The following is a 21,444-nucleotide window of genomic DNA, read 5'->3' as shown; positions in this document are numbered from 1 at the left end:
CTGAAGTCACCTCTCCGTGCTCTGGTGGCAACTGCCCCCAGGCTTGGGAGGAGGCTGTGAGCAGGTGAACCTTGCACTCCTGCCCGAGAACCCACTTGGGTTTATATAATATTATATATCTATAATTGTGTGTGTGTTTGTTGCCATGGGAATGAGCACAATTGCAAAGCCTCGAGACTGATGTCAAGCCTCAGTCTGCACTGGGCCCTTACTGGGGGCAGGTAAAGAGTCAGAAGGGGAAATGGGGTGAAGAGGAGCCCCTTTGCTCCCTCCCCTGTGTGCAGCCTGGGTTTGGCTCTGGCAGAGGAGGTGTGGGCCCCTGGGAGAGGGACAGGGCTGTCCCTGCCTGCAGCATTGCCTGGCTCAGGACTGGGGGAACCCGGGGGGCTGGTGGCACCTGTCCTGGGCACAGAGAGGGGCGAGGACAGGGGCAGACTTAGCAGGAAGGGCTGCCCCCTGTCAGGGAAATGGGGGGGGCTTCTATGGAGCCTCCAGAGCATAACCCGGGGGGAGCAGGGAAGTGAGGAGACTGTGGTTTTCCAGGTGCACAGAGGCAGCTGGTGGTGGAGCTGGGTGGGGGACGGGGCAGGCAGAGCCCCCGCTCCCTCGGGGCATGCTGAGGTGGCCCGTGGGCAGCAGAGTGGGGCATACAGGCAACAAGTGGAGGCAAAGGGGGTGTCTCTTGGCTCTTTAATTGGTGGGGGAGCTGGGCGGGGGGTGATGCTCCCCGGTAAGAGGAGGGAGGGGGAAGAAAAGCCACGCTGGAAATGAGGTTATATAAAAGATGTATGATTTGGAGAGCAGAGTGTCTCCTAATGAGGGCTGCACCGGCTCGCTCCACACCCATAAAAACCCTGGTTGGACGTCAAAGCGGATTCGTTTCGGTGATGCTGGGATAAAGGGGCGCAGCGAGGACTGGCTCCCTCCCTGCCCGCCCAGCGCCGCGCCGGGCTCCGTCCCTCCGGAGCCACCGGGAGGGATGCGCCGGGCGGGGACGGGGCCAGGGACGGGGACGGCTCCGCTCCGCCGCACGGTAGGTGGGGCGGCGGGTGGGCTGCCCCCAGCCCCGCTTCTCCGGGAAACTTTGCGCCGGGGCGGGGGAACGCGGAGCCCCGCGGGACCGTGCGCTCCCTCGGGCTCCCGTCGGACGCGCTTTCCCCGCCGGGGCTGCGCCGCTCCGCTGTGCCCTTGGCTGGGTTATGGGGGTAGGGGGTAACAGCGTGTCTCCAGCCCCACCTGTGTGGGCAGCCGGGCTCTGCCCCCGGCTGCAGGAGCTGCCCCCGGGTCCCGCGGGGACGGGAGGGGAGTGGAGTGGGGGACACGCGTGGGTTCTGTCCGGTTAAAGCCGTTTTGCCGGGCAGTGAAGCCGGGGGTGACCGCGCCGAGACGCGGATCCCACCCGTCCCCCCGGGACAGTGCTGCCCGTCAGTCGCCGCAGTCGGTCCCAATCTCCCCCCGCCACTCCGCACCCTGGGGATCCGCCGCAAAACTTCCTCCACCGCCTCCGTGCCCGCCGGGCTGGGGGGGGCTGAGCCAGCTGCGGGGAGCGGAGAGAAGCTGGCTGTTATCTCCCTCCCCCGCAACTCTTTACAGCAAGTTTGAATGGGGCGAGGGGGGGGCCGCTTGCACGGGTGGACAGTTTACCGGGGGCGGGGTGGGGGGCAGGGAGCCAATTTGGCCAGGGAAGGCAGGAGGGAGCATCGGGCAGCGTGCCCGGGACAGCCGGCAGTTTGCCCGGGGAGGGAAAGGAACGGGACTGGGACAGGCTGGGGGGGTCCGGGTGGGATCTGCCTGTGGAGGGCAGGGGGCAGTCGTGACAGGGGCCGTTTGACTGGGGATGGGGCGGTTTTCCCGGGGGGGGGGGCTGTTGGGGTGCAGTTTCCCGGGGGTGGGGGGCAGTTTCTCGCGTGGACGGGCAGGGCCAGGGCTGTTCTCGCCCCCTTCTCCCCCCGCGGCGGGCGGTGCTGGAGCTGTCCCGGGTGCTGAACGCCGCCGCCGCCGCCGCCCGAGCGGAGCCCCGGCGCCCCGCCACAACCCGGGATCTGGGCGGACGGAGATGCCGTCACCCCCCAGTGCTGGGGTGCGAGGGTGACCCACGCCGGGTCCTGCCCCTGCTGTTTCCCCTGTCCAACGGGGTCGGGGTGTCCCCACCATCCCTAGGGCACTGGGCTGGGAGCAAGATCTCCATCCAGCTCGGGGTGGGGAAGGGACACCCCGATGCTGCTCCAGCCCCCGAGTGAAGCCCTGGGATGTCCCTTCACTGCTGGTTCCCGTCCTGCAGGGAGAGCCGGGGGTCAGTGTGGATCTCGTTCCTTCCCTCTCCCCACCCATGCACCAAGGACCCCCAGCATCCCCTCTGATAGGCTTGAAATGCAGAAGGGAGTCGTCCCATGGATCAAAGGAGATGAGCACTCCCTGCCCTGCCTGTGGTCTTGCTCTTGGCTTGGTTTGCAGTAGATAGTATAAAGCTTTAGGTTTTCACTGGCAAAGTGGAGGAAAAAAGACCTTTGTGTATGCACAGCTGGAGCATCTGGTGGGTGCGTGTCACCCCATCCACAGCCTTTCCCTGCCTCGGCCCCACGCTCCCTTGAGCGTGCTGACTCCACAGCCCAGGTGCAGACATTTTCTTCCAACGCTTTCAAGTTCTGACTGTCAGGAGGAAATTCTGGCAGGCAACTTGACAATTATCTGCTGAGTCCCGGAGGAGCTGATCCGCCTCTCACTGAAATGCAGGGGAAGTGTCTCCTTCCTCCCCGGGGGAGCACAGGCTGTCTGGAGCGGGAGATGTGGGAGACTGCGAGGGGCAGTCGCAGTGATGGGGGGGCTAAAGTGCTTCAAATGCTTTAAATGCCAGCTCCTCTTCCTCTTCTGTGTCCCCAAATGCTGATGGCTCAGGCAGCTGGCAGAGCGGGATCTGCAGGGCTGATTGCACAAAAGCTGTGGGGACTCTTTTGGGACAGGGGGCTGTTCAAAATAACACTCTCCTGGAGATTTCTATCTGCACATCTTGGTTGGCTGTGCTTCTCCTTTTAAAGGTCTCAGGTGGGGAAGTCTTGTTTTCAAGACTTCGAGTTTGCATCAGCAATTTCTTCCTCCCCCCTATTTTCTTCTTAGCTTCTAGTACCCAGAATATTTTCTTAAAAGCTGCTACAAACTCAGTCATACACTCTCCAATTTTAAAACACGCGTATGTTTGAAAACAAACTCCCAGTACAGAGTCTCGTCTTACGCAGACGTGGGTTTTGAGGGGATATTTCTCTGATCAGATACCTGCACTGGGAGAAGCGTTTGCATTCCCTCCTGAGCAAAGGAGAGCGACAAGTCTTTGTGCCTTTTGAATTCTGTTTATTCCCTCCATCAGCACAGCGATCGAGAGCGAGTACCGCAGAGGCCATCTTAGGCAGAGGGCTTTGGGCTGAATCCTCACTTGCAGTCAATGTTGTGTATCTGCTGATGGGGAGGGTTTGGTCCTCCCTGACTCTCAGGGACATTTTAGCCCCATCGGAATCTTTTCCCCCCTGCTTTGCTTGTGTGTGTTGTATTTTCTGTTTCAGTGGTGTATCAGTACAAGGGCTTAGGAAATCTGCCAGATTGCCTAAATCAGTGCCTGAAAACAACTATATATAGTAACTGATAAGTCACATGAGCTTCACTGGCATAGATTAGCATTTACCTTTCCCGAGTAACAAGAATATTGTTTGATACTTGTTGATAACATCAATTTTCACTAAAGAAATACAACCCTGATAGCAAGGAACCGGTTTCAAGAGGCAGCTCCAAATGAAGCTAAAAATGCCTTTGCTCTCTCATGCTGTTCCGGTTGTATCTGTGCATTCAATCAAATGTATATATGTGATCCGATCTCTCGTATGTAGCCAAAAATAAACATATTGTGTCCTGAAAAGGGAAAAGATCTGTAAGTCACTGTCTGGCTGAAGCTGGATGAAACGTGTTTATGTCCATCCGCTTGTTCTGAATTAACTGTGCAATGTGGTACCTGACCCGGCGCCCCCCGAGTCGCAGCTGGAAAGCAAGGGGAGCAAAGTGCTGATATGATGCCAAGCGAGTGCTTGGGATCTGGCTGCGGGCACGAGAAACACACGGTCTGGAAAGCCCATATGGTATCAATATGTTGGTTCTATATACAGAGCGTGGAAACCTGCGAGTACTGGGTGTGTAGAGACAGAACTGGAGGGATTTCTTCTAAGGCAACTCTTTTCATAGCTCCTTTTTTTATGTGACAATTCAGAAATGCTTAATGAGATCTTGCAAAGCCCTTCTAGGGTAGGCTTGTCTTAATCCCATTTTGCAGAGTCTCAGGCTTATGTTTGCAGCCGTGCTGAAAATGTGCAGTTCTTCCTCACCCTGAGAGTCAGGAAAGCTCTGTCTTTTCAGAGCAGTTCATCAAAATGAACGTGTCCTTGGAAACATCCCTGGCACATCTGGGCCGACAGCTCCAGCCCCACTGCAGTGTGGTGGGACCGTGGTGGCCCCCGGTGTGACAATCTGTCCCACGGCTGCCACCCCCCACAATGCCTGTATTGAGAAGCAGGGTCTCGGGAAGGCAAAATCCTCTGGTGTGGGGAAAAAACAATCTGTTTTCAAGGTAGGGACTGGGGCTTCTTCAGCATCACCAGCACAGGACTGTCCCATGGGGGAAGGGGACCAATTTCTACTCCCCGCCTCCCACGTTTTCTGGCTACCGTGTCGCACACCCAGCCCCGAACGGGGCCGTGGTCAGGGATGCTGGTGGAGTGAGGGCGATGTGGCTGGTGCTGCCCCTAAGGAACAACCTTCCTATCACCAGCAGCACCTTTAGCTAAAATCAGGAAGCGGAAAACTCCACATCATCCCCCCAGCCCAATCCTGCTCGAATTAGAGCCAGAGCCCTCCGTGGGACCAGGAGCAGGTCCCAGGAGACCCACGGAGAACTTTGCTACCATCGTTGATACTATGGCAACAAGTGCTAATGCAAAGCCTTAAGAAAAGTGCAGATGGAAACTCAGGGGAACAAATTCTCTTCTTTTTACTTTGCGCAGCCACCTAGGATGTGGGTGCAAAGAGGGTGAGAGCTCTGCTGTGGCTCCATATATCAGATTAATCAGTGGGGAATCGCACCTCTGGTCCTCCTGCACCTTTTAATGTTGGAGAGAGGTGGTAGGGATGCTTGGGGGATGGAGAAAACCCTGCAAACTGTTTGGCATCAGGATTTCACGGGGACCTGGTGCCTCCAGCCCAAGGAACCCAGGCTTGTGCCATGAGGAGCCTGATGTTCTCCCAAGGTTTTTAAATAGTGATATGAGTCACTCTCACAGAAAATCAGTGACAATAAGGTTTATTGCTATTTAGTGTCCTGATTGAGCTACTTCTCCCACTGGCTTGTTAGAGTAGGAAAACGTAATGCCGTGCTGGAAGGATTTTGGGGAGTCAGCAGCAAAGGAGGGGATGAGAACGTGAGTCGCAGAAACGAGCTGGGAGTTGAATTCCTAGACTGACGTGAGCTGCAAGATCTGCCGCTGACTTTATTGATGCCGGCTGGCGGCTCTGGAGCTATTACAGCTCCAGCCAACCTGCTGCGACTTTTAAATTCCCTTTTTCTATATTTTCTTTTTTTTCCCCCTCGTGTGCTGCGATTGGATTTCGGTGCCATCTATCAAGTGGCATTTTCTCATTTATTTCCTATCTACCTATTTTGTCACTTAGGACAAAGTGGCGTTGTGTTAACACAGGTCCTATTTGTCAAACTGGAGTCGCTGGTGTAATTTCAATCCCCTTGGCAAATTGATGGTGGTGAAATTTATGTTTTACAGATGGGCTGAGCCCTAATAAGAACATCAGTTTTAGATGGAGTTAGCGGCAGAATTGACGGTTTTATCTAAACTCTGTTTCAGCCGCACACCACAGGCATCAAGGAAATATTGTACGAAACAGTAAAAGAGAAATGGCAGGCGTGTTACTGAAATATGCTAAGCCTTGAACTCCAAATTAAAACAAAACCCAGCTTCTGGCATCTGAAAAAGGGGGAATTTTGTCAACACAGTTGTCTTGGCAACATTAAAATGTGTTGCCTGCGGTCTGCTCCGAGAGATGCCGCTTGTATCGGATGGAGCGAAGGGGAGAAGAATGAGAGACTTCATTGAATTACTGCAAAGTTTTGGGGTGGTTTTGCCTCTTCTAGTGTTGCCGCTCTGTGACTAGAAGTGTGCAGGATGGCAGCCTGAATAGAATAAAATACAACAGAAGAACAGAATAATTTCAGTTGGAAGTGGCCTATAATGATCATGTATAGTCCAGCTAGAACTAGGCTTTCCCCGGCCATTTAATTCCCTGGAGAGGGGCAGTTGGGATGAACATGAAAACAAGTGTCAGGATTTGGATAAATGTGCAGGCTTTGGGGCTTTGGGGCAGCTTCAGCCCAGTGATGTGGCCACGAGCAACCAAGCATTTGTTTTTCCTAACTGTTCTTTTACCAGTGCCAGGCATGTTTTCAGTGCAAACACCCACGCACTGCTGATGTGGGGGAGGCCAGGGGGTCTCCAGGGCTGAGACCTCGATGCTTCATCCCTCCAGCATCATCCTCCCCAAACCCGCTGGTTCCTGTGGCCACGAGGACTGGTCCAGCATCTCTGCAGCATCCAGGGTGTTGTACAGATGGTGAAGTGCCTCTTATTCAATTCACTCCTAGGTGCAAATCAGCTTTATTGGAGGTGAAAAAAATGGTGTGACCCAGGTGAAATAGCCACTTTCCAGCTTTATGGGCTGGGAGTGGGAGGGAGAAGGGGAGAGCATTTGGTTGTGAAGGAAAAAGGGCTCCCTGCTTCCCAGACGGCTTTTGGCAAGGTTGATGGAAGGTGGGTAATTAGAGATAACAGGGGGAACATTGTCTATATATTCTCAGAATTAAAAGGCCGTGTATGTGGATACACTGCGGCGCTGGTCTGAACCGAACGGGAGCTGAGCGCTGAACTGCTGGCATGAGTGAGCTGGCTGCCAGTGAATCACTTTAATGCTCCATTTTCAGATGCACAAACACGCAGGTTTACAGTAACTGTGCATATGTTGTATCCCATTGCTCCTCATCAGATTCACTGACGCTCCATGGGTCGTAAAAATTAAACGGGCATAAATCCATCAGCCCTTGGGGTTCTTCGTTGAATGCTATAAATCCCACAAAAACTAATTAAATAAGACAATGGTGTCCATTTAAAGTTGGCACGCAGAAAAGTAAGCCATTACCGCAGTGAAGACAAGACTCAAAATGGATTTGGGAGGGCAAGGACAACCTGGGTGCCCCCACCGAATGGCCGGTGTTGGGTCTGTCCCCGCTCCCCATCGCCTGCGGCTTCTGGCTGGGAGAGTTAAGAGATTGTGTTAAGCTCCTAAGATTTATTTCTCCTCCGCTTCGCTTTCTAAATCAAATCATCCAATTAACATATGTGCTGGAGTTTGTTGCTTGAAATGTTATCTGGTGACTCTAAAAGCTTTTTGTTATTAGTTTTTGTAGGGCTTGTTCGTTAAGCAAACGCCTTCATCGCTGCCGTGGGGGAGCCTGTTCTGCTGCTCTGCCCGACGCTGATTAAAGCTCCAAACAAGCCATGTCAGAGAGGATCGGTGTCGGGATCAGAGCTAACGCTTTTCGTAACGCTTGTCTGGGGTGCGAGAAGTTCACAGCTCCGCAGGGTTTGTTGCTCTTCTGTAAACTGAGGTGGCTTTATGCTTTGGAAGGGGAGGGAAACTGAGGCAGGGAGTGGGACGGCACCATCCGTGGAGGTTTGTTCACATGGGGTGAGCGGCTTTGTACACGGCATTGACCACCTCCAGCTGTCCTTTGGGGTGAAGTCAGTGTTTCCATCTGCTTAGCACTCGCCCTGGTGCTGCTCTCACTGGTTTTAAGCAGTTAGACGTGACACTTCCAGTAGCTTTAAATGTATGACCTGGGAAACCTATTACTGCGCTTGGATTCATCAATCAGACTCTTAATGATGCTCGTGGGGAGAACTGAGCTCAGCAGAGCCCAGCACAGCTCAGCCACCCGCATTGTGAGCAGACGGCATCTCCCCATCACTTTGCACGGGGATTAAATCTTTCGAGTTTCATTCGAAACATGTCCCCTTTGGGAACAGAGCTGCAGATGTCCCGGGTCACCCTGGGAAGCCCTGACCCATGCTGGGTGTCCGGGGAAATCTCCCCTGTGTTCCATGTGTCCCCTGCTGTATTCTCCTGCCCTGAACCTTTCCCTCCCATCTTCAGTCTGATTTTATGCAAGATTTTGTATCTGGAAAAAGGTTGGACTTGATGATCTTAAGGATATTTTCCAACCTAAATAGTTCTATGATTATATGAAAATGCTTGTCTAGCTCTTCTCCAAAGAAGCAGAAGGGTCAGGGGCTTAGACACAGGTTGCCCTCCTGCCTGCTCCTCTGCTGCTGGGTCTTTTCCGACTTTCCTTACTCTGGAGAGTGGCTGAGAAGTAGGAAATAAAGGCTGGGTGAGAGATTGGGAAAAAAATCCTGAACAAGTAAATAAGGTCATTCCCTGTCTTCCAATTGTCCCCAGCTGCTGCCGCAGAGCCTCTAGCTGAAGCGGGGGGACATCATAGAATCATAGAATATCCTGATTTGGAAGGAACCCACAAGGATACCCCAATCGCTCATGGGTGAGAGCATCCGAGGTCTGGGAACGAGTCGTCCTCTTGTCTGTATGGGACATGCTGATGCTCACCCCCATTTTGGAGAAATCCCTGGCTGGGTGATTAAGTATCACCTAGAATCTGTGGGGTTTTTTTATCCTCTTCACACTTGTAAGAAATGCTGAGATGTTGGTGGGTTTTGGGGATGAGGAACGACATGCACCAGCAATAATGTTCCCTGGGATCTTGCAGGCTGGAGCTGTGCGTATGTAGCAAAATATGAGCTTTGCTAGAAGCTTTTAGGAGGAAAGAAGTGGAAATTTGTCGGGTGGGAGAAGAGTGAGGAACTGTAAACACTTTGGGGTTCCTTAGCTTTTTGGGGTGGGTGAGGGCCCTTTCCAGTGAGCTCAGCATCACAGCGGTTGAGCTGGGCTGAAAAACATCATCTCCTCCAGCTGTTGAACATCTGCCTGTGGGAGCTGCCGGGGACACGTGCCAGCCCAGCGGGAACAGGGGCTCGTGTTGAGCATCCCCAAGATGTCCCTGGCCCCACTGAGATGGGATCATGCGAACACGACTTCATTGACTGCCAGGAGCTCATGAGCACTATGTAACTGGTGACTAATCCAGAGCAAATAACAGGGTTGTCCACTGGCCAGGGGAGCTGATAGTCCTGCACTCGTGTGGTTCCTACACCAATTTTAAAGCCTTGTTCATCCTTACAGCATCAGATAAATGTGTTAGATCTGAGTCCTGTGTGAATCAGTGGCTGCCCAGGCAGGAAACGAGAGACCCTGTGCAAGGAGAAAGAAGCTGGTCCTGTGGCTTGGCCCTGGCACCAGATCTGGTGCCCTCTGTTCTCTCCCCAAAATTTGGATTTTAAAAAGGAAAAATGAGCATCTGCGTTTCAGCTTGCTGTTAAATGTCAGGGCACAGTCCCGAAGAGAAATGTTCTCCAGAGCATTTAACAAACAGGAGGGGAACACAGAGAGGATTTGGGAGGTGAAGTTCTCCAATGTAAGTGTATGCATGTAAGAGCCAGGGTCCCATCAGGAGTCAATGAGACGTGGGTCCCCATGCCACGCGAGGGCTGTAGAAAGTCAAGCACAGCTGGCTGAGGTTCCCCCGAGAGCCGGCTAAACTCATCGCATCTTCTCTAGATGGTTTTCCATCAGTGTGTTTGGGAGCTGTTCAGAACTGGATGGCAGGGCTGGGCACAGGGGAGTGCAAGTTTGCATCCCGCATCCCCGTGCCAGGGTTGGAACATGGGGAGAGGAGGAGCAGAGGCTGTGATCCCTGCAACCAGGCTTAAAAGCGGTTGCCATCCTCAGTGCTTTGCTATAACTCAGGGTAAGGGGAGCTGGGTGTCTCTTCTACTGCCTCATTTTGCTTGTGGCTGCGACTCTCCTGAAGCACTGAAAACCACACTGTGAAAGCACCTGTGGAACGAGTTTCACCTGGGCAGGGACATATGTCCCCTGTCTGGTCACCCTGACTGATCTCAACCATCAGGTTGTTGGATACTCTGGAAAGCACACGCAGACAAGATCTTCAGCTGGCACAAATCGCCGCTGAGCTCCATGCAGCTCGACTCCTTTGCACCACTCGCTTGCACAGGGCTTTTATTTTTGCTCACAACCCAACAGCAAAGCGGGGAGGGTCCGAGCGAGGCTGCCCAGCAGCTCCTCCCAGGGCTCCCCCATTCCCCCCCGTGCTTTCCTGGCCCCCGTCGAACAGATGGTGCCGATTTTTCGCAGGGGGAGTGGAGGAAACAAAGCCCAGAGCACTGGGAGGCGGCAGCCTGTCTCCCAACTGCAGCCTGGGGGGTGACATCTGTGGGGACGTGCTGATGCATGGAGGTGTCTGTGGCATGCCGAGCCCCGTGCTGAGCCGTGCTTATGCCTGCCTTCTCTCACTTTTCTTTCTCCTTTGTTATTTTTTTTTCTCTTTCTAGCTGAAGAAGCGCATGGACCCTTTGCAGGGATGCCAATGAAGCCAGCGGGCTGCCTGCCCCTCTCTGCCCAGCGCAGGACCAGAGGCTGACTGGGAAGCTGGCATGTTGTCCGCTCCAGCCCCTTCCATGCCCAGCGCTGCCCGCCCTGCCCCTTGCCGTGCTTTCCACCACTGATACACACTGTTTTCCCCAAGGCGTCACTTTGGGACAGAATGCTGCAGAAATCCAGCCTGCAGCCGCAGCCCAGAGGAGTTTTGCAATAAGACCGGTTGCTTAAAAGCCAAATATTTTCTCTTTCCCCACCCCGGCATGGTTAAACATCTCAAGCAGTGAATTTCTCTGCACACAAAGGGCGTTGAGGTCCGAGGCTGCCATGGAAGAGAATGTGTTCAGCGTGCAGCAGATCCAGCCCAACGTCATCTCGGTGAGGCTCTTCAAGCGCAAGGTGGGCGGCCTCGGTTTCCTGGTGAAGGAGCGCGTCAGCAAGCCACCCGTCATCATCTCCGACCTGATCCGGGGAGGGGCCGCGGAGCAGAGTGGCCTCATCCAAGCTGGGGACATCATTTTAGCTGTCAATGGCAAGCCCCTGGTGGACGTGAGCTATGAGACAGCGCTGGAGATACTGAGAAGCATCGCCTCCGAGACCTACGTGGTCCTCATCCTGCGGGGCCCCGAGGGCTTCACCACTCATCTGGAGACCACTTTTGCAGGTGACGGGACACCAAAAACCATCCGTGTCACCAGACCCCTCTGCCCGGCTCCAAAGGCGGTTGACTTGTCCAATCCAAACCCACACGGCAAAGAGCAGCCAGCAGCCGACCGCGCCATGGGCTCCCTGTGGACAAGAGAGTTCGGGCGAGAGGTGGAGCCGATGGTCCATGTTAACGGTGTTGTTACCGGCAGCAAAGGGCAGGACGCTGGGAAGGGGAAGGAGGGTGCTTGTGGTCACCCTTGTCTCAATGGTGGCGTGGAAGACAACGAACTGCTCAAAGAAATCGAGCCCGTCCTGGATCTCCTGAAGAGCAGCAGTAAGGACGGCGATGGAGATGCACCCTCCAAGGTAGAGACAAGAGATATAGAAGTCCAGGTGGACTGGTAGGTCCCTAAATACATTTTTTTTTACATTTGGTGAAATGTGGTGGTTTTGGCTGCCTAAGGCGGCTGTTTTCGGTGTTGGTGGGCACCTCTGCAGAAACGGCTGCTCTCTGATGCAGCAGGATGGAGATGGGGAGAAAGGGATGCAAAGAAAAGAAAGGGGGGGAGGTCGTGGATGATGAGGGGAAGATAAAAGGAATGAAAAATTAAGAGTAGATGGTGGAAGAAAGAGGGAAAGATGAAAACATGGGAAATCGGGGAGACAGCAGGAGCGATGTTCCGTGGAAGCTGGGCTGTGCAATGTGGTGGATGGTGGGCTAGGCTAGGATTTGTTTCTCTTCTGTGTTCTCGATCTCATTTGGTTTTAAATTTTAAACAAAATCCCATGCCTCATTTTCCTCATCCACCAAATCAGATTTATGGTCGTGTCTGCCCTTGCTGTTCTGTTTCGGAGCTCTCCCCTTGAAATCTGCTATTGATTAACTGCTGGAGAGGGAGAAGGAAGGTCAGACCGGCAGAGCACGATGCTTCCCAGGACAAATGAGTTCCAAAACCTTCTGCGATGTTAACAGTCGGGCTCTGGATTTGGGGAGGGGGTGGGGGAGCCCCAGTGCAGCTCCCACTGAAATCACGGGCAACCTCTGTGCAAGGGTGGTGGGACCAGCCTTGGGTGCCCCCTTCTTCTGGGAAAGGGGGAAATATTTCCCATCAAGGGCTAAGAAATGCCCATCCTGTGTTGAAACGCTGTTCACCCCCTCCGCCCTTTCTTGATCAGGCTAATCGTTTCAATATGTGTACATCCATATCATGAGGGTGGGGACATTTGGATGCTTGTCCCATCCTTCTTGAGAAGGATGAAGTCCCATCCTGCGGATGGAACCACTTCGTTTCTGCTTTCTGCTCCTGCAAAGGGCCGTGTGAGGGGTGTTGCCCTCCTGATCTTGCTCAGCATTTCCCTGCCATACAGACCATCGCTCTGAGCTGAAGCAGCTCCCCGTAGCCCTTTGTGCTTTGCAAAATGTTGTTGGTAGCTGTTTTTCTTTTGTACCAGCTCTCTCGCCTCCTGGCCGTTTATTAGCAATGATAAGTCACCTGCTCCCGTTGCCTTTCCCCAAGTCCCCAAACACATTTTAGTCGTGTCAAGTGCCGCAGCGGGTTGGGGCTGCCCTCGGTTATGGACTTGGCTGTATAAACCAGGAGGATTTTTTTTCAGGAGGGTTTGCTGTTCTCAGCTCAGTGACAGAGGAATTTGTAACTTCAAGTTCCTTTGCTGCACCTGTTTCCTCAGGGAAAAGAAAAAAAATGGTATTTACTTATCTTTTATCAGAAACAATGGGGTATGAAAGGCAGAGCTGTTGGCTGGGGACGAGCAGGATCCCTGTGGTGGGTTCCCTGCCCAGCTCAGCGCCTGAGCTCCCAATCTCCCCCATCACAAACCAACACCCACGCTCTGTGTTTTCCATAGATTTTTTACCATTTTCAGTTGTTTTCGTGCCATTGTTTCTGCTCTCTCCCAAAGGGCGCATCTTATCTGCGGAGGACACGGTTACTCAAAGCCCGTTAGGGTGATCACACTGAGTCAGAGAAGAGACAAAACATCATCTCAGCTCGTTGACGGCAGCGGGTGGCAGACGGCCGGGGATGAGCGGTGGGACAGGGCGCACTTGGGGACATCCTTCCCTGCTGTCCCCTCGCACATCCCCAGGTCTCAGCACGCTGCTTTTTGCGTTTGTCTGCTTTCAGAAACTGCTGGGTTTAGTCTCTGCTGGGCAATAGGAGGTAATTTAACCCCCGGGAAGGCTGAGGGCTCCCTGCCCATGTCCTTTAATCAGTACACACCCACCCCTGGGGGGCCCTGGTTTAAGCAACCGAAGAATTGAGACCCTGAAGGGGTTGGGCTTGACCACAAGTCTGAGAAAATGTGCCAGGGTGCTTAAAAATCTCTTCTGTCCCTCTGTTTTTTTACAACTGCTGTGGTGGAGCTGGGGGACACAATCTGGTGAAGCCCCCGATGGCACAACCCTGAGCATTGATACAAGGCACAGCATCACCCTTCAGACTGTCCCCCAGTGGCCCCATCCTGTGCCACCAGTGCAGATTGTCTGAGGAAATTCTGCTCTGGCTTGGGGAAAGAATGAAAAATGTGATTTTTCTTCGAGTAGTCTCTTCTTTTCATGAAGAGATTAAACCCAGACGCTTTAAATTGACTTAAACTGAAGGACCTCAAACCAGTAAGAATATTAGTGAAGTGGGTACTTCACCAAAGCTCCACTCACTTAATTTTTTTAAAATATCCTTTTTAAAAAAGTCTATGTAATCTATGTACCTTGGGACTGAAAATCCACTTCTCAGTCGAAATTCATCTTCAGTCTCCTTGATGAAAAGCTGCAGCGGTCGGACTCCGGATGAGTGAGAAGCCCTGGGCTGGAGCAGAGAAGTGGGAAAAGAGATATACTGCAGGGAAAACTTGTCGAGAGATGCTCTGCTGGGTAAAGGGCATTTCGCAGCCGTCTTTCCTCCCACTCCTGCGACGGGCTGGAGATGATTCATCTCCCCGGCTTGATCTCAGACAGAGCTGGGGCATCGTGAAGGTCTTCTACAGCCGGAGTGTTCTTGGTCCATAGGAGAAGCATAGAGAGGTTGGGAAGTGATGGCGAGCGGATAGCTGGGGAGAATGTGTTGATTGAGGCCAAGGAAATGCCCACAAAATTTAAGCAATCCAGATCAGATTGATGTGGCTCTCACATTGTAGGCTGTGACTGCTCCCGGCTGGGGGGAGCAAGCAAAGCCAGCATTAGTCAGAACAGGAATAGAGCTCAACCTAGACAGCAGGAGGGTGAAAAACCTTGTTCAAGGTTGAGCTGGACACCCACAGCCTGGATGACTTGGCCATCAATCCAGTTGGAGATGGGATCAACCCTGTCCTCTCGTGGTGCTTACCTTCACAGCCGGCAGCGCTTTACAAAGCCGGACTGGCTGGCAGAGCTGTGACAGCCTTCCCAGGGCAGAAAGGGCTGGTATAAGTGTGAGGTTTATGCAAAGGAAGCAAAACGCTTCTTGTTTGAGGTGACCTTTGCCAAAAATGATTCCAATCACACCTGATGCTTTGGGCTTCCAGCCCATGTCTCTTAATGTCACTTGCAAAGAAAACTGGGAATTGTGAAGTTTTCAATAGGCACAATAGAACAAGGGGTGATGGTTTTAAACTAAAGGAGGGAGATTCAGGCCAGACATGAGGAAGAAATTGTTGCCCTGAGGGTGGTGAGAGCCTGTCCCAGGTTGGCCAGAGAGGTGGTGGATGAACCATCCCTGGAGACATCCCAGGCCAGGCTGGACGGGGCTCTGAGCAACCTGAGCTGGTGAAGATGTCCCTGCTCATGGCAGGGGGGGCACTGGGGGAGCTGGGGAGGTCCCTTCAACCCAAACTATTCTATGATTCTAAGTTTTGCACTGGGGGAAAACATCAGTTTATCTGCATCCCTGCAGCCCTGGTCTGCACTCTCTGGGGTTGTTGTCCCTGCAGTGACCTGGCTTTTACTTCCAGCTCATTTCCAGATGTAAAGTGCCCCAGGTCCATGGTCATGCCCATGGGATGGGCTGCGGCCACGGCTCAGTGTCTGCTACTCGGCTCAAGCCATCTGCAGTGAAGTCGATCCTAAACCCGAGCATGGAAGAGGGGCGCAAGGTATGATGAGAGCTGGCATTTCTGCCACGAGGCTCACCGTGGGCTAGAAAACAAAAATAGAGTTTGATTCACTCGCTGCCAGCTAACCTGGGTCTGCTTTTCCCTCGGAGCTCTAGGGAGATTGTCAGGTCCCATCTTCCCTCCCTCTCCCCCCCACCGAGTTGCCAGTGTTTATTTTTCCTCTCAGGTCTATTCCATAACATGAACAGCATGATGGAAACATGGCAGTTTTGGTCCAAAAAGCAGCATCAGCAGCCCTGAGAGGGAGAAGTGTGCTGAGAGCAGGAATTCTGTTTATGAAGGGTTTCAAGGTTTCAGGCTCCATCCTGCATTGGAACAAACCCCGTAATTTTGCAGTTCTCGAAAAGAAAATTCTCTTCCTCCCACCTCCTTCGCCGCCGCCAAAAATCTCTTTGTGTTGCTCAAAACATTTCATTTGCATTTCTGATGTCTTCATTATTCCGTACTTGGACATGAAACTTTAAAGCCTCTGAAATGAAAAGGTTTCCCTGAAACTATCATGTTATTGCCGTTCTGCAAAATGGTGAAGGAGGAAGCTTTGGCGGTGAGTAACCCTCCCTTGCTCCCTCCACAGATTCTTCCTCCTCATCACTCTGACTATAATACATCAGTTGCATCTAGAGAGGCATTTTGTTCCTTCAAACAGCATATTGCACCCAAATATACCCCGTGGAGCCCTTTTGGACCAGTCTCCAGAGCATCCTTCACCCACTCTGTACTGGTGCTCCCTCTTGCATCCCATGGGGTGGCTGCTCTCCTTGTACGTGGTCCCAGCAGACAAACCCATGGCCCATGTACGAGCCTGTGGTCTCCTGACAGATCTGAATCATGTTTGGCCTCCAGATGAGATGCTGAGGCTGGAATCCTCCGGGTGCTCTTTGGGCACGGCTGGGTAGGGATGAGCGTGGTGGCTACAGGTTGCACCTGACACTGGCTGAACCTCAAACAATGCCAGTGGGACTTTGGGATCGCTTGGATCTCTTCCCTGGTCTTTATCTGTTGATGCCTACACAATGGCATTTACCAGCCTCGTATTTCATAGGTCTGTCTCCAAAGCCGCTCCGTGCAGCATGCTCAGCTCGTTAGTCTCTAACCCCAGCACTGAGCACAGCCCAGCCATGCTCTGACCTTCTGAGGGTGCTAGGCCTTCTTCAAGCCGTGCCATGTGCTTGTTGGTGAGGCTTTTGTCCTCTTCCTTCAGTGCCATTGAAGCTCCCACTTCTCTTTTAGGAAGTGTTTTCTTGCTTTGATAGCTCTGCAACCACCAGCTCCAGGCAAGCTGGTCCCACTGCCGCATCCCACCTTTTGGAGTTATTCCTTCTGGCTCCAACATTTCCTGAGCTCTTCTCCATCCTCTGCACCCTGCAAATTGTAGCTCCTGCTCCATCCCTCTTCCCACCTCTCCCCCAAACATGTGCTGTTGTGTCAGATCTTGCTTTAACCCTCAAGGCAAGGGGTCTGCAGCCAGCGCATCTTCCAACAATTCAGCTTGTGAGATCCTCCAGCATCATGATAGAAAGTAAATATTAACTTCTGAGGACGCAATGCCCTCTGGAGTCCAGTTTTCCATGGGGTGAAAGAAAGGTGAGGCAAAGGCCATTTACTCCAGCCTCTAGCACTGGAAGGAGGAGCAATGCACAGCAGAGCTTTGCTGCTGTCTCCAAGGACACAACAGGAGAGAGGGGAAAAAGGTAAAACCAAGGGATTTTTCATCCAAAGCTCAAAGTAAACAAGGTGTGCACATGTGAGCATCCCAAGCTCACAAGCCCAAGCACCAGTGTAGGGTTTTCAGCCACCTAGACAAGGGTTGGAAGGAATCTATCCCGATTGGCATCATGGCACGAGAGCCATCATCGGAGTGCAGACTGCACATGATTATCAGTTCTTCCAAATTGGCCCCTGGGGACTGCGGTGGTGAGTGGTGCCTCGCATCTCCGCCTGGGAAATCAGATTCTTCTGCCAAGTAAATTGAAAGAAGCGAAGCGACAAACTTTCTTTTTGCTCTTTTTATTTTTCTTCTTTCTTTTTGGAAAAATTTCTCAAAGGGCTGTCTCAGCAACTTCCCTTCTGCTTCATCACTCTGAGCAATGCAACATCATCAAATTAGTCAAAAGAAAACAGTGGTGCCTCTCATTTCTCTGAGCAGCCAGATGCTCTTTGTGAGGTGGGGCAGCATCCGAGGTTCTGCCTGCGCACCAGTGGGGGAGGGCAGGATCCCTCTTCCTTTTTATAAGTAACAAATCTTGCTTTCAGAACAAAAGATGCCCTCAGATGGGGTCCCTTCCTAAAAACCTCCGTTAGATCCAAGAGATCTCACTAATACTATTTAATAGATCTGGCAGGAGGACCAGGTCAGAGAGGGATCTCTGGATCCTGGATCTGGGCAAACAGGTGTCTCTGAGGACAGACCTGCAGCATCACTTCCAGTTCTTCAAAGACACTAAGGGGTGATCTAAAAAATCCTGTTCAATGCCCCAAAGTGCCCAAGCTCCCCACTCCACTGCGGAGCTGGGGATGGGGCTGCTCCTGCCTCAAAACACCCCTTGGGGGAACCGCGTCCCCCCATCACCCCGTGAATGTCCCTTTGGGCTCTCCTGTTGATAAAGTGCTTTTGGAAACGCTCTCTGGAGCTGAGCTCGGGCACGGTGTTTTCACCATCTGGCCAGGCTCCTGGAGCGTGTGAGTGACATCCTCGTATGAACGTGGCAGGTCACCCTGCATCACTGCTGCTGGCTGGGGAAGCCAAGGAAAGAGAGGAAAATAACTGACCCAAAAGACCCTGTTCCTGCCTGGGCTCGCAAACAAGGCACTTATAAGAAATGGGCAGGAAATATTTGTAAAATGAAGCAATTGATATCTTTAAAATTTTTTTTTCCCCATCTGGGGTGAGGCTGCGGCTGCTCTGAATGGGCTTTTCTCTCCCTGTTTCTCTCCAAAAGACAGAGCCGGATACTTCTGGGCAGCGTCATCCGGGAAAGGTCTGTGCAGGGACACGCACCCACAGCCCCTCCTCACCCCACACCGAGCAAACCACAGCACAACGCCAAGAAATATAACCGGGAGTTCAGTCTAATGACTTTGTTGCAGCTCCACTTTGCTGTGGGTTTAGAGCAGAGACTCAGGGGGAGGTCAGCACCTCGTTGCCTCGTTCCCACAGCTGTAAGTCCATTGGGAACAGTGATACACAACCTGTTTCTGCCCCAGTTGCAAACGTGCAACGGGATGTGGAGTGTTTGCTCCTGAGCATCCAGCCCTTAGCACGCACCTGGACTTTGCTGTTCCTCAGGATGGAGCATCTCACTGTCAATTGATGCTCAGGGCCAGTAAATGGGAGCAGGGACCCACTCCAGTGGAGTAGACAAAGTAACCAGCAACGGTGATGATTTAGTTCAAGCATATGGTCTTTTTCTGTGCCGTTGGCACACGTAACGGCATTTATGGCTTTGTTGGTGTGCAGACAATGAGATTATGCGTGCAGCCTCCCAACTGCTGCTGCTACCGAGTGATGAACTTCTCTCCAAGGTTCCCTCGTGTTGGCAGATGCCCATTTTGATGGGCTCACAAACACCTTCCTGGAAAGGGCGGGTCATGCCAGGTGCCTGCAGGGAGTGCTCAGTGTCATTTGGAGGCACCTGTGGGATATCTGGCACGTTGGGGTCTGTCTGCCCAAGCCGCTCCTGTCTGCAGAGAGGCAAAGGCTGTGTCCCAGGAGGCAGGTTCCCTCTGCTGAGGCTCAGGCACCAGTAAAGCCAAGGGATTTCTTCCATTACCTTCTTCCATTGCCTGGAGAACAGGAGCTGAGGGGAGACCTTCTGATCTCTGAACTGCCTGAAAGGAGCTTGGAGCCAGGGGGGGTCGGGCTCTGCTCCCCAGGAACAAGCGCCAAGAGCAGAGGAAACGGCCTCAAGTTGCGCCAGGGGAGGTTGAGGTTGGATGTGGGGAACAATTTCTTCCCCAAAGGGCTGTGGGGCATTGGAACAGGCTGCCCAGGGCAGTGCTGGAGTCACCATCCCTGGAGGGCTGGACAGACGGAGATGAGGTTCTCAGGACATGGGGCAGTGCCAGGGGTGGGTTATGGTTGGACTCGATGATCTTGAGGGGCTTTTCCAACCAAAATGATTCCGTGATTCTATGGATTTAGTGCTTGTGTCTTGATTTTGGGCCAGTCACACGGAGTAGCACATTGGAAGCTACATGTGATGGCTCATGTGTGCTCATCACTCCGTGTGCTCCGTGCCTCTGCGCTGACCTACTCTCATGGGGCTCAGGGTAAGAGAACAGGGGTGTGCCGGCATGGAAATGAGTGTTTTCCAAGGAATTTAATAGCTGGCCTTAATATAGGGAGAACAGCCAGACTGGCTGAATTTTCATCCTGCTAATTCTCTCTCTTGCTGCTGGAATTCTCTGGGTGAAGGTAGGCTGGAGGTGTCAGGAGACCCTGAGCTTCACTTGGGGTGGGCTGATGGAGAGCAGAGCAGGTACAGTGCAGCAGTTCATCATTGTTCCCAGCCCCAGGAATGCCGTGGCTGCCACTGTGTAGCAGAGACCCAGGACCTGTTGACTTTGGCTGCTGCTGTGTGGTGCAGCGGGTGGGGTTTCTTGTGGTTTATCTGATTGAAACCCTTTCATGTACTCGTAGGAGCCAAGTCACAAAAAAACAGCTTTTTCTTTTTGTTTTGCCGGGGGGTATAGAAAACCCAGTCAAAACTGCACCTATTGCACTTGTACCCCCTCACTTACACCAAGCTGGCCACTTTCACCCCAAGGCAGCCAATGTTTGGAAGGTGTCTAGCAGACTGGTGTCATGTTTTGGCAGCTGAGCATTGCTCAGTAAAGGTAGAAAAACTACAGAAAGCTTAGAGCACAGGGAGATCATCTTTAAGTGGAGCGTTTTCCTTAAGCCATACCTAAAGCCATAAGCTGGGGGTCAAGAGGGATTGTGAAACTGCATTTGGTTTACATCTGTATCTTCCTGAGATGGTGTCAAGAGCACCGTGCTGGTGTGAATTGTGCCCTGAGCGCGTGTGTCCTACTTTGGTCAGTGCCCAGAGCTCGCTGTCATTAGTGGGAAAGCTCATTATTGACTTCAGTGGGTATCTGGAAGTCTTTTAACAACTGACAGTGGAAGGAAAACAATTGCCAAGGCATGCTGCCTGGATGGGCTGTTGAGCAAGGGTGAAGGAAACGTGGACATGAGCCCGTTGCAGCCTGTGGCCCCACAGAGCTCCATCCCACGCGTGGTCCCACTTGGGTGGTTGGTGCCATCGGTGCGGATGCCTCAGCCCGTCTTCTTTGAATGTCACGTCTCCAAACCCCATTTGTTTTTCTGTTTCGTGAGAGCTCGTGTGGCAGTGGTTTTCCATCACCTGCCTGCATGGCATTTAGCAGCCTCACCAACGTCCCGCAGTATGTTCTCCAGACAAAATGTGCGTTGTAGACTCTGTGCACCATGAGTTACACCCATCTCACTGCACAGGCCAGGGGAGATAGCGCTGAGGCATCCTCAGTCTTACCAACACCCCCGGTTCCATGGAGGCAATCCATCAGTTCACTGGAATAAAGTCGCTTGCACTCGCCAGCGTTTGCAGCATCAGTAAAGGTCAGGAAGAGAAGAGAGAGATGTCTCTTCCTCTTGGGAGCCACCTATTTTTTCTTGGCTTTTCTTTTTCCCCTCTCTTCAGCTCATAAACACCATGCTGCTCTGCAAACCCAGCTGGTTTTGCTATGAGATTTTGCTATGAGGTTTTGCAACAGGGTTTTGCAGCTGGAAGTGCACGCGAGTCTCCTTCCCCCAGCTCCATGCTTGCTTTCACAGGGCTCCAGCTTGGGTTTTGGGGTGCAGAGGGTCCGGTGTGTGAACCCACTAGAACCAGTGTGGGGTTTTCCTGCTGTTTTGCAGGCACCACACTCACTCGGGTGGTGAAATTTCCATTGTGTTTGGGTTGTCCTCGCTGCGGTGATTCATTGCCTCGGTGGAGGCAACGTGTTTCCTCCCTCCCACGGGTGATGTGTGAGTTTTCACTCCTGCGGGAAGCAGCTGGAGCAGGTCCCAGAGCCATC

General features: G+C 52.7%; 1 protein-coding gene across 6 annotated transcripts in view; it reads left to right on the top strand.

Moving 5' to 3' along the window:
• Positions 1-21,444, top strand: part of NOS1 (nitric oxide synthase 1) — an 82,629-nt gene that overhangs the window by 21,228 nt on the left and 39,957 nt on the right. For 5 of the 6 annotated variants that reach the window (XM_065033862.1, XM_021288185.2, XM_065033861.1 and 2 more), the window contains exon 2: positions 10,584-11,678. In XM_065033862.1, the coding sequence (XP_064889934.1) occupies positions 10,957-11,678 (722 nt within the window). In that variant the 5' untranslated portion in view covers positions 10,584-10,956. Of the gene's footprint in view, positions 1-766; positions 1,034-10,583; positions 11,679-21,444 lie in introns of those variants that run through there. The other variant, XM_065033860.1, reaches the window with a different exon arrangement.

This window comes from Columba livia, chromosome 17 (assembly GCF_036013475.1).
Source record: "Columba livia isolate bColLiv1 breed racing homer chromosome 17, bColLiv1.pat.W.v2, whole genome shotgun sequence".
NCBI classification, from domain to species: Eukaryota; Metazoa; Chordata; class Aves; order Columbiformes; family Columbidae; genus Columba; species Columba livia.
The sequence above is the reverse complement of the archived record's forward strand: the minus strand, read 5'-3'. Positions and strand labels throughout refer to the sequence as shown.